The sequence below is a fragment of the Bufo bufo genome, chromosome 3 (assembly GCF_905171765.1).
Source record: "Bufo bufo chromosome 3, aBufBuf1.1, whole genome shotgun sequence".
NCBI classification, from domain to species: Eukaryota; Metazoa; Chordata; class Amphibia; order Anura; family Bufonidae; genus Bufo; species Bufo bufo.
This window is the reverse complement of record NC_053391.1, coordinates 311,991,000-312,003,909: the sequence shown is the minus strand read 5'-3', so window position 1 is coordinate 312,003,909 and position 12,910 is coordinate 311,991,000. Positions and strand designations below refer to the sequence as shown.

At 40.8% G+C, this 12,910-nt stretch overlaps 1 protein-coding gene across 2 annotated transcripts in view; it reads left to right on the top strand.

The window, feature by feature from the left end:
• SYTL1 (synaptotagmin like 1) overlaps positions 1-12,910 on the top strand; it is a 71,681-nt gene that overhangs the window by 57,456 nt on the left and 1,315 nt on the right. For both annotated transcript variants that reach the window (XM_040424264.1, XM_040424265.1), the window contains exons 11-14: positions 829-990; positions 2,380-2,458; positions 4,312-4,411; positions 5,550-5,755. In XM_040424264.1, the coding sequence (XP_040280198.1) occupies positions 829-990; positions 2,380-2,458; positions 4,312-4,411; positions 5,550-5,755 (547 nt within the window). The remainder of the gene's footprint in view (positions 1-828; positions 991-2,379; positions 2,459-4,311; positions 4,412-5,549; positions 5,756-12,910) is intronic.

Here is a 12,910-nt window from a genome sequence, read left to right as displayed (position 1 = left end):
TTATGGAGTCAAATATCAAAGTATTTTGGTGACTACTTCAGAACATTCATGGTTAATAATGATTAATCCTGTGATCATAATGTTTAATCAGGTGAGAAAATACATATAAAGCAATGCACAGGAATGATGTTTGCATGCACTGAAACTGTTATAAATTTAAGAAACAGTAAATATTAATCATATTAAAAATTACAACAAATCAAAAATGGTTCATTAGTCATTACATTTACAGCATAATAGTGAAAGGAGAGTGCTCTGTGGTGCAGGCTCCTCAGCTGAGCCCCCTGCATACTTGACAGATGCCCTTCTGTGTTATACAACTGACACATGACTAGGATCCTGATAACTTAGATCCTGGTCATTTAACCCCTCAGATGATATGATCGATAACGACCACAGCATCTAAGCAGATAGTCAGAAGGAGATGGTCTCCTCAGTCCTCCAGTTGATTACTCATGGCAATATCATGGGATAAGATTGGTTGTTATGGCAGCTTGGGGCCTTGAGAAAGCTCCCAGTTCTGCCATGGTAATCTTAATATTTAGCCCTGCCTTCGGCAGGGCAAAATAGGGTGATGTTCGAATCACCATAGACAGCAACACTGTCTATTGCAGTCTACAGTATAAGCGATCAAACAATCACATGTTCAAGTCCCCTAGACAGACTAAAAATAAAAGTAAAAAAATTATTTGTTCAAAAATATAAAAAAACAAAGGCATAAAAATGTAAATCATTATGTGTTTTCACAACATGTGTATGTAATAAATCTTCTATAAAGTACTAGTTATTTCAGACCATGGTTTTTATAACACTGTTTCTACATGGCAGTACAAGATTGAGAGATCAGAACTGCAAAGCCGTTTCTTAAACCTTTCTGTGTGGCATCGTGGGTCACTAGCGAGGAACATTTTCTTGGGGGAAGTAGAACTGGAACTTGCAACTTGGGACTGGAGTCAAACTCAGCCAGCATGGCATACTCTTCAGCCAAGAGTGAGTATCGGGTTTCATCAATGAAGTACTAAATCTTATGTCTACTGCTTATACAAGTGCAGTGAATTCAGTTTCACATATTTGTATGAAAATGTCTCTGAAGGTTCTTAAAAATAGACTTGTTTTCCATAGCACCCAATCAGAATATAGAAATCTAAACTCTTGATTGGTTTCCATAGCTGGCAACAGTGCCTCTTAGAAACATGTATCTTCAAAGCTTGTGAGATCACAGCCTTGAAGGGAATGTTTAGTGTATTAATTTTTCGTTTTATTATAGTTTATAGAAGAGAATTATTGTTTTCATTTTTAAAGCTGTTGCTATTTATTTAATTTTTTTCTTGGGAGTGACTATACTGGAGAAACACACTTCTTTCCTGTATTGTCTGTATAGACTAGTGTTAGCCAACCACGGGTCCCAGGTACCTTGGGGTTCCTTGATCTTTGACCAAAGGTTCCCCATCACACAGCAACAACAAAACCTATCACTTTTACAATAGAAACAAGAAACAGGGCCACCCTAGTGCAGAAACTTTACGTAGTAATGTAAGTGATGAACAAGTAGTAGCTCACCTTGAGGGGTTGTGCAAGTAGGCACAACACTATGAAGAGTGTATAGTGGAAGAGAGGCTGCTGCGTATCCCTAGATCCTCAACACCAGCAGAGCTGTGATTGGAACTGGGAGACAAAGGTAACATATGACACCAGTAATATGACTCGCACTGCCAAGATGTACTGGAGTCATCAACTTGCTGAGCAAAAAACAGCTTTATTCGGACAACTTTGCTCTCTTTATCAGGTCCAGTAACAATCATTACGTTACTGAACATGATGAAGAGAGCAAATCGCTCTTGAAATGCGTTGTTCGAATAAAGCTATTTCTACTCAGCAAATTGATGACTCCAGTACATCTTGGCACAGCAAGCTATATTACTGATATACTTTTACAATAGGGAAAGCCAATTGATTTCAGCCTGCTAAAAGATGCTTTGCGAAGCAGTAAACATACAGTATCTGAGCTGAATTATAGCACTGGACAAGAATTATGGGATATTGTACCCAACACGTACACCAAGCTTTTTTTTTTTGTCATTATGCCATGTAAACCCAATCACATTGCAATGGGAGCTTATTGGCATCTAAGTGGTTAAATAGCTGAGATTAGAGTTGTCTGTAAAACACAACTATTATCTCCTGCTAATGGCTGAAGCTCAGCTTCAATATGTCATAAATGTATAGCAGGTTGCTGGAAGTACTTCCTGACAGTATGGTAAATGTATAGATAGCTGTTCTTTTCATCAGCTGATATTTCCTGATAGATATTTTGGTTGTTGATTGTACTTGTATCATTTGATCAGACAGACCAGCTCTAACTTGTAATACATTTCACAGACACCTTTATCACCAGAGTTTTTATATAGTCGAGGAAAGCTTAATTTGGCTGCAAAATTCATTCCTCAGGGCACTGATGGTGAGTTCTCTATTTATCTACTCTTATATTGACTCTACTACTATTTCCCTGGTTAGTGACTCTCAACGTTTTGTAGAATCATCATATTTAAAGAGGTTATCCCATGACTAACGGAATTTTTTTTAAAATCAGACATCATATAGTCCATGACAACATATTTCTAACAAAGCTAGAACCAGCCCTGTACCTCACTGTCACTAGTGTTGAGTGCGAATATTCGAAAAGCAAATTTTTATCGCGAATATTGGCACTTCGAGAATTTGCGAATATTTAGAATATAGTGCTATATATTCGTAATGACGAATCCCTCCCTTCTTCTAGCTTGTGGGCCAATTAGAAGGCTTTGTCACAGATTAGCAACATCCCTAGCAACCAATAGAAAAGTTGCCTGCCCCTTACTATACAAGTTGCACGTATTGCAAAAAAATATGCGCATCATTAATTGCTGAAAATTCGCAAGCGCAAATATATTGAAGCACTCTATCTGCATATAAAGCTATTTTAATGTTCTGCCGTGTCAACCATTTTCTCCAGTCTCCGGAAACTTATACCAGCTTGAAAAATGTAGCATAAGTGACCCACGCCGGTATTTCGCACGCATTACGCAAATAATACATTGCCGATTTTCGCAATCAAGAATATAATCTCAAATTCGTGAATATATTATGAATAGTCTACAAAATATTCACGAAATATCTCGAAATCGAATATTGCCCCTGCTGCTCTTCACTAACTGTCACGGCTGTATTACGGTTTTGTTGCTGTACGCCATGACACGTTAGCCTTGACACTGCCTTTCCCTGCCGGGTAAGACTCCTGTTCATCCGTGTCTGGGATGAACAGGTCATCTCAGCCCTTTCCCTATTTTGACGGATTATCAGGGCGACTTATGGTCCTAGGTTTCCTGGGTATGAGCCGTCCTACCATCCAGGTCCGCTCATATGGTGAGGAATTAGGGAGTGCATTAGGGATGCAATAGGAGGTGACCTGCTGCCTTATCCCGGCCCCAGGCCTAGTTGTATTCTTGTATACCCACCCTATCGTACGGTGGGGAGTTTCCCCCACTCCCTATCGTGACAGTATGTCTAACTAGGTGGCCCTCAAACTGGACCGATGACATATCCAGGACAGGAGCAACTCCAGCACACATCAGGGCTGGAGGACAACAGACTTCAGCCTGGAAGCTACAGGCAATATGAACCCAGTGGCCACACCCAGCCAGATAGTTAACCCAAAAAACACCAAACAGGGGAGGAACCAGGAGGAGGGGAGCAAAGCACATACATGCTGCGACAACAATGCGTTGCTTCTGGCAACCAGCATGCATGGCTAAAGTGTCACGGTGCACAACACCAAGGCTGTGACACTTACATGGATCCAGAGATCTCCCCATTCATTGCTCTGCTGGATTTATATCAAGCTGGCAGCACAAGGGGAGTCTATATTCTGCTGCAGCTTAGGTAGCGTGTCTCCGCTCTCCCTATCACAGCTCAGGAGGCAGTTAAAGGATGAAACTGAGCATGTGCGGCCTTCTCAGTGAGCAGGTCAAAAAATAAGAAAAAAACAAACTGCAGGATAACTCAGTGGCTATGCTAAATTTTTTTATTACATGCAATCAATTACAAAAGTCTTCAGATCCACGTGCTGGTTTGAAAACTGTAGAATATTCTTCATGGGAAAACCCCTTTAAGGTCTGAATAAACACTTTTTATAATTTGGCCAATACTTCTCCTTTTGTGCAGAGAATACATAAACTTATATTAGTGAAATTACTCTCCATTTCTTCTGCTGTACTCCAGTTCTTCAGGAAGACAACATTCGTCACATATTTTACTATTTTTTCTTCATGGCAGGTTTAGGACTTCCACCCTCTGGAGAACTGCATATTTGGGTAAAGGAGGCACAGCAGCTTGTTCCTCATAAAGCTGGAAATATCAGTTCATTCGTAAAATGGTATAGTAAAGGAAGAAATTATATTTTAATTTTACTCTTTAGGCCCCTTTCACACGGCCGAGAATTCTGTGCGGGTGCAATGCGTGAGGTGAACGCATTGCACCTGCACTGAATCCGAACCCATTCACTTCAATGGGGCTGTGCAGATGAGCAGTGATTTTCATGCAACGCAGGCCCCATAGAAATGAATGGGGCTGTGTGAAAATCGCATCCGCAAGCAAGTGCGGATGCGGTGCGATTTTCACGCATGGTTGCTAGGAGATGATAGGGATAAGCAACCCCGGACCTCATTAAAATCTATTCACTGTATTATTTTCCCTTATAACATGGTTATAATGGAAAATAATAGCATTCTTAATACAGAATGCTTAGTAAAATGTGCCTTGAGGGGTTAAAAAATAAAAAAATTTAACTCACCTCATCCACTTGATCACGCAGCCGGCATCATCTTCTTTCTTCTTCTTTCAGGACCTGCAAAAGGACCTTTGACGTAATTGCGCTCACCACGTGGTGAGTGCGATGACGTCTGCGCAGGTCCTTCAGAATGAAGAAAGAAGATCCTTCTTTCTTCATTCAGCAGGAACTGCAATTACGTCAACAAAGGTCCTTTTGCAGGTCCTGAAAGAAGAAGAAAGAAGACGATGCCGGCTGCGTGATCAATTGTTTGAGGTGAGTTATGTTTTTATTATTTTTTTAACCCTCAATTGACATTATACTTAGAATACTGTATTAAAGAATGCTATTATTTTTCATTATAACCATGTTATAATGGAAAATAATAAAATCTACAGAACACCAAACCCAAACCCGAACTTCAGTGAAGAAGTCCAGGTTCGGGTCTGGGTACCACTTTCAGTTTTTTTCTCACTCACATGCAAAACGCATTGCACTTGCGCTGAAAAAAATGAACATCGGAACGCAATCGCAGACAAAACTGACTGCAATTGCGTGCCTTCTCGCGCGGGTTTCCCGCAATGCACCCTGAACGCATCCAGCCCTCACCAGCGACGACCGTGTGAAGGGGGCCATAAAGTTTTAATTTTCAGAAGTCCAATGTTGGCCAACATTATAATATGTTTACGTAAAGTGTTAGTTTATTAGCCTACAGTGCAGTAACTTCTGCCTTCCCTCCATATAGCTGTGTACTTCCAGATGACAGTCCATCGAGTATTCAGCGCACACGAGTAGTTCTACGTAGTTTACGGCCAATGTACAATCACACCATGGTATATGATGGTTTTCGGATGGAGGACCTGACTGAAGCATGTGTAGAATTCACAGTCTGGGATCAAGGAACTATATCCAATCGACCCCTTGGAGGAATTCGTCTCAGTACTGGCCGAGGTAAATTAATATTTCTTCCTTCACTTTCTTAACAGAATTTGATATGTATTCATAATAATAATAGTGATAAAAAAAATTATGTCTTTAACTAATGCCAAGGAAAATGCTATAAAACATTAGTAAATTTGTCCACAAATGGACTACCTACAGCTATGTCAGAATTTACACTTGTATGGAATAGTTTCTGTAGGAATAGGTTCTATGTTGTACCTAAGAGGCCTGCAATTTTTTTTCTCTAGAGCCACATTCAAAGCAAGCAACTGCTCTTGAGCCACACTGAGTATTAAAGGGGTTTTATGCCATCAATGGTAGATGGGTGCGGGTCCCGTGTGCATGTCCATTAATTTGGAACTCCCATAGAAATAATGGAGTGTACATTGTTTCATCCTAAAACTATTTCTTTATGAGCAGTTGTGTTATGTGGCTGTCAGTCCAAAGTTTGATCTCCTGTGTAGACAGGATATCAGTCTCTCTTGTGTTGCTGTTGAACTACAGGATTACCTCATTATTTGTAAAATTCCTCCTGGGAGCTCTCCTCTACCTAAGCCCTACCTTCATTGTTCCTCTGTATGTACCCCCATGTATTAAGTTCTCCAGAAGATATAATTTCTGCCTTATGTAAGGAACCTAGGTCAGCCCCTACAATGAATATCTGCAGAGTTAGAATGCTCCTTCGACTGGGTGCAGAATCTCCAGTATATAAGATGCAGCTTCACACTGCTCTTCCTTGCCATCTCCTTGCAAGAGCTAACAGAGAGGGACCTGTCAATCACAGGAAGGAGGAAAGGGAGACAAGCTAAAGCTTCATCATATAGGAATATGACTCTACAGTGTGAGTAAAGGGACAGCAGTTCTTTGTCAATGATCTATCACTTGCTGCCCTTAGATAGGACTCAGACCAAAGTAAGTGCTGTGTGATAAGACTCTACTTCCTCTTTCTCTGAAGATCCAGAGGCATAATTTGAAATGTAGGCTGCATTAGGGGAACCTCATCAGAGGGGAAGAAGAAATCAAGATGTCAGACAACTCATAAATGGCACATCAAGTAACACAGTCATAAACAAGGAATAGACAGGAGCCTCTACAATATATATATATATATATATATATATATATATTATTTTTTTTTTATAACACCTTATGCTACAGTATATGGGCTAAAATAAAATGTGGGGACACTTATTTAAACAGGCTATCATCAAATAAAACTATATTACTAAAAAAAACCTTTTTTTTTTTTGTTCCATCTGTTCATCCTAGGACTGAGCAAGTTCTTTGCTTCAATATTACTAATCAGCAACAAGTGTCCAATTTAAATTGTGTGTTTTTAGGGTGTTGCCAGAGTTTTGGATGCTATTTTAAATAACATCAAACAAGCAGTTGTTACATGTGTGGCAAAGAGCGGGAGTACTTTGGGGAACTTTAATATCCGGAAACAATTGGTTATCACAACAAAGTCCTTGTTTTCCTAGAAAGGGTGGGGCGTGATGTAATATATGTATCTATGTCTTTAAGACTAATATTTATTGCTCTGCAGCTTTTAGAAAGACAAGTTAAATCAAGAGTTTCATAAATTGTGGCTCACATTATATGAACTATGAGATCGACTGCACTGAGTGTGTTGTATATTGGATGTACAATACTATTACAAAGTAGATGTGGATCCACTGTGTCCCCTAAACAGACTGGCTTAGGCATACACCTATGGGAGTTATCTAAGTGGATTCCTTCCCCTTTTATCCCCCACACAGGGATCTAGAACCCACTGCAGAATAATCACCAGGCTGCTAACTTTTGGAGTGGTGTCATGCCCTGCTCAGGCTATGTGCGGAGGTCTGCCAGATTAGCAGCACGTGTGTAGCCTTTTGTTTTTGTTTGGAGTTGAGCTATATCCGCCTCCCTTTAGGTGCACTGGGTGGGGTCGTTGGTTTGAGTTTAAATTATGCCCACTCCCAGTGTCCTGTGCGGGTTATAGCTTTTTTCTGGCTCAGAGGAAGGAAGGAAGGATTTGCTGTTCCTGCTCAGTAAAAGATAAGTTGGTGTTGCTTTCTTGTGGTTGTCTGTCTAGGCCAGGCATGTCCAAACTGCGGCCCTCCAGCTGTTGCAAAACTACAACTCCCAGCATGCCTGGATAGCTTACAGCTATTAGGGCATGCTGGGAGTTGTAGTTTTGCAACAGCTGGAGGGCCGCAATTTGGACATGCCTGGTCTAGGCTGTTAGTGAGATGCCTGCCCCCTCCAGGTCCTGAGGGAGCAGGCTGCCTCTTTCCCCCTTTCACCATCTTAGGGATTTTAGGGTATCTTCAGCCTAGGCACGGGGACACGGTCATTCCCACCTTCAGGGTCTGAACGTGGGCATAGAAGTCTAGGGAGAGCTGGTAGGGATTTGTCAGGAGGTGACCTTCACCCCCAGCTTCTTGCCTAGACACTTGTTTGTTTATATTCTGTGCATCTTGTATCCTGTCCGCCGTGACAAGTGGTCTCTGTTCAGGTGATAGCTCAGCCATGCGGTTAAGAGACATTGGTGCAGAGCACCAAAGGAACAGGGACAGGCTGAAGTCAGGGCAAGCAGAGTTTGTGCGATCCAATATACAGTCTGAGCTAAGGGCAGACAGCTGAGGGTCAGAATGGGGATCAGGTAGAGATCAGGTCAGGCAGTGAAGGGTCAAATGCAGAAAATAGGCAGAAATCGGTACATGGGCAGACGTACATAGGAATAGCTCACCATTGTAGGATGCTAGCAAATTACAACATATTGCCCAAGTGCCCTCTCACAGAAAAAGGTGACTTAACCCCTTCAGGACACAGCCTTATTTCACCTTAAGGACCAGGCCATTTTTTGCAAATCTGACCAGTGTCACTTTAAGTGGTGATAACTTTAAAACACTTTGACTTATCCAGGCCATTCTGAGATGACTTCGTGACACTGGTAAAATGAATTTTAAAAAATTCATTTTTATTTATTAAAAAATACCAAATTTACCCAAAATTTCTAAAAAATTGCAAATTTCCAAGTTTCAATTTCTCTACTTCTATAATACATAGTAATACCTACAAAAATAGGTATTACTTCACATTTCCCATATGTCTACTTCATGTTTGGATCAATTTGGGAATGATATTTTATTTTTTGGGGATGTTACAAGGCTTAGAAGTTTAGAAGCAAATCTTGAAATTTTTCTGAAATTTTAAAAAACCCACTTTTTAGGGACCAGTTCAGGTCTGAAGTCACTTTGTGAGGCTTACATAATAGAAACCACCCAAATTGACCCCATTCTAGAAACTACACCCCTCAAGGTATTCAAAACCGATTTTACAAACGTCGTTAACCCTTTAGGTGTTCCACAAGAGTTAATGGCAAATGGTGATAAAATTTCTGAATTTAGATTTTTGGGCAAATTTTTCATTTTAATCAATTTTTTCCAGTAACAAAGGGTTAACAGTCAAACAAAATGCTATATTTATTGCCTCAATTCTGTAGTTTGCAAAAACACCCCATATGTGGCCGTAAACTACTGTACTGGCACACAGTAGGGCGTAGAGGGAAAGGTGCGCCGTATGGTTTTTGGAAGGCAGATTTTGCTGGACTGGTTTATTTACACCATGTCCCATTTGAAGCCCCCCTGATGCACCCCTAGAGTAGAAACTCCATAAAAGTGACCCCATCTAAGAAACTACACCCCTCAAGGTATTCAAAACTGATTTTACAAACTTTGTTAACCCTTTAGGTGTTGCACAAGATTTAATGGAAAATAGAGATACAATTTCAAAATTTCACTTTTTTGGCAGATTTTCCATTTTAATATTTTTTTTCCAGTTACAAAGCAAGGGTTAACAGCCAAACAAAACTCAATATTTATGGCCCTGATTCTGTAGTTTACAGAAACACCCCATATGTGGTCATAAACTGCTGGAACGCCATACAGTTTTTGTAAGGCAGATTTTGCTGGACTGTTTTTTTTGACGCCATGTCCCATTTGAAGCCCCCCTGATGCACCCCTAGAGTAGAAACTCCAAAAAAGTGACCCCATTTTAGAAACTACGGGATAGGGTGGCAGTTTTGTTGGTACTAGTTTAGGGTACATATGATTTTTGGTTGCTCTATATTACACTTTTTGTGAGGCAAGGTAACAAGAAATAGCTATTTTGGCACCATTTTTTTTTGTTATTTACAACATTCATCTGACAGGTTAGATCATGGGGTATTTTTATAGAGCAGGTTGTCACGGACGCAGCGTTACCTAATATGTATAGTTTTTTTTTATTTATGTAAGCTTTACACAATGATTTCATTTTTGAAACAAAAAAAATCATGTTTTAGTGTTTCCATAGTCTAAGAGCCATAGTTTTTTCAATTTTTGGGCGATTATCTTGGGTAGGGTATGATTTTTGCGGGATGAGATTACGGTTTGATTGGTACTATTTTGGCGTACATGAGACTTTTTTGATCACTTTTATTACCTTTTTTGGGAAGTAAGGTGGGCAAAATTTCAATTTCCTCATAGTTTTTATTTTTTTATTTTTATGGCGTTCACCGTGCGGGGAAATTAACATTACCGTTTAATAGATCAAATCGTTACGAACACGGCGATACCTAATTATTTTTTTTATTTTTATATTCAGTGAAGATCCAGTGGGTCTGATGTCTGTATAATACAGTACAGTACTCTATATAGTGTATTGTACTGTATTTTACTTACACTTTGTCTGAACAGATCTATGCCTTTAGCACAGATCTGTTCAGCACCATGGACAGCAGTATGCCTGAGAAGGTGTCCTGTTGCCATGGGAACCTTCCCCGTCTGCTCAGTTGTGGCCACAACTGAGCAGATGGGGAAGGGTAAGGAGGGGGGCTCCCTCCCTCTGTTACCCCATCCTGTCTGGGGGCTGCAAAGGCACAGCAGCCCTCCGATGGGAGAGGGAGGGAGCTCCCTGACTGTTAACCTTTTTAATACAGCGGTCCGTATGGACCGCGGTATGCAAAGGGTTAAACGGCTGACATCACAGCACAGATGTCAGCCGTTTATACCAGAGTGTCAGCAATGTGCTGACACTCTGGTATAACCACTGGACACCAATGAATATTCAAGAGGAGGCGGGCGGGGGATCGCGATCCCGCCTGCCGCACCGCCCGCCTCCCGCACAGCCTGCAACCCCCCCCCCTGCACCACCCTTCCGGCATAAAATCATTCAAGGGTGCAGGGGGGTGAATAATTTGCCGAAAATATAGATTTAAGCTTCTGATCCCCGCGGATCAGAAACTGCAGAAAGCGCAGCAAACTGTAGGTCTGAATTGACCTGCGGTTTGCTGCGATCGCCGACACGTGGGGGTCACGGGACCCCCCTGCGCATTTAGCCGAGGTGCCTGCTCAATGATTTGAGCAGGCACCTTGTTCCGAACACCTCCCGCCGGGCAGCAGTGATCGGAACAACACATGACATACCGGTACGTCATGTGTCCTTAAGGACTCGGGAAACATGCCGTACCGGTACGTCATGTGTCCTTAAGGGGTTAAGCACCCCAAGGGTCCAACATTAACTGGCAATCTTGTGCATTAGCAAGCCTCAGCCTGCATGACACACGGATCTCAGAACGTGTTTCTGTTATTGAAAAGGGCCAGTCAAATATTTCAGAAGGTACAAAACACTTTGTGGAAAAACATGCAAGGTCCCTTTTTTGTTTCAGAGGCATTGAAATGGTAAAGCTGTGTTTTGAATCACAAGGCAGTTTTGTTTTACTGACAAACTTTTCTCTTAAGATTTTTGATTCCTCTTTGTTTTATAATGATATAATGCTCCATTTTTGGACCGTCGACTGGGGTTCCTTGTGCCTAGTAGAAGAAATTATTCTTGGGGCCCAACCCCTATATCATCAATAAAGTCTCTAGTGGCAATTTACTGTCTCCAAGTGTTTTTTTTCTCCTGAACCTTCGGGGCCAACTATGGTATCAGAGCCTGGGCCTACCAGAGGATTCTCTGGTACTTTGGTGGACCAGTCTGACACTGAGTGTAAGCGTCCACCTTTGTGAGTAAAGTCCAATCCATATGTTTCAGAATGCCTATTTTTGCACTTATTTCCTCCACTTACCCTGTTCAATCTCTCTGAACTGACTGATCAGATCCATACACAGAAGTCTGTACATAGGAGAGGACAACTTACAACAGTCACAGAACTGACAGAGCTAGGACTAAGTGATTTAATATCTTGCCCAAAAGCAGGATAATGTTTCTTCTGATAAACCTGCTCTTGGGTGAGATGAATCTCAGTAGTAGCTGCAGCATGTCCCGCTAGTCTAACCTCCACCCTCCAAAAAACCTCAATGGGCTCTGTAGGGACATCTGTGTACAGATTTATTCAGTCACTTCTGACAGTGATAAGAGCAGGGGTAGGCTCTTTCCTTTAATAAAATATATTACAAAGTTCACTATTGCCATTTAAACTACACAGTTATAAAACAAAAGTTTGGATACAGTTTAACTGTACCATCTTGCTGCATCATCCATTAATGTGCCTCATGCTACTTCAGGTTCCCACATTACTGTAGGTGCTGCGTAGTAAAATATCACCAAATACTGTACTTCAAAAATAATTTCATCATAACTACAGGTGAAACTCTAAAAATTAGAATATCGTGCAAAGTTCGTTTATTTCAGTAATGCAACTTAAAAGGTAAAACTAACATATGAGATAGACTCATTACATGCAAAGCGAGATATTTCAAGCCTTTATTTGTTATAATTTGGATGATTATGGCTTATAGCTTATGAAACCCCAAAGTCACAATTTTGAGGTACCCTTTGCTCAGGGGATATGGATTAATTAGCTGACTAGAGTGTGAAACTTTGAGACTATAATATTGAACCTTTTAAAAAAAAATCTAATTTTAATGAGCAATAATGAAATTCCTTTTAATTTGCATTACTGAAATAAATGGACTTTTGCACGATATTCTAATTTTTCGAGTTTCACCTGTATAGTTACCCCCTAAAAATGGTTTCCAGACAGACAATGCCTTAGTACATACAGAAACAGTAATGTGCCTCTTTTTATGCCCTGCAGATTAATAGTTTCCCCTTACTACCCCTTCACAGTAATATTACCACCCTACTGTCCCTAAACAGTAATAGTGCAGTTAAATCCAGTGACTCAAAAGT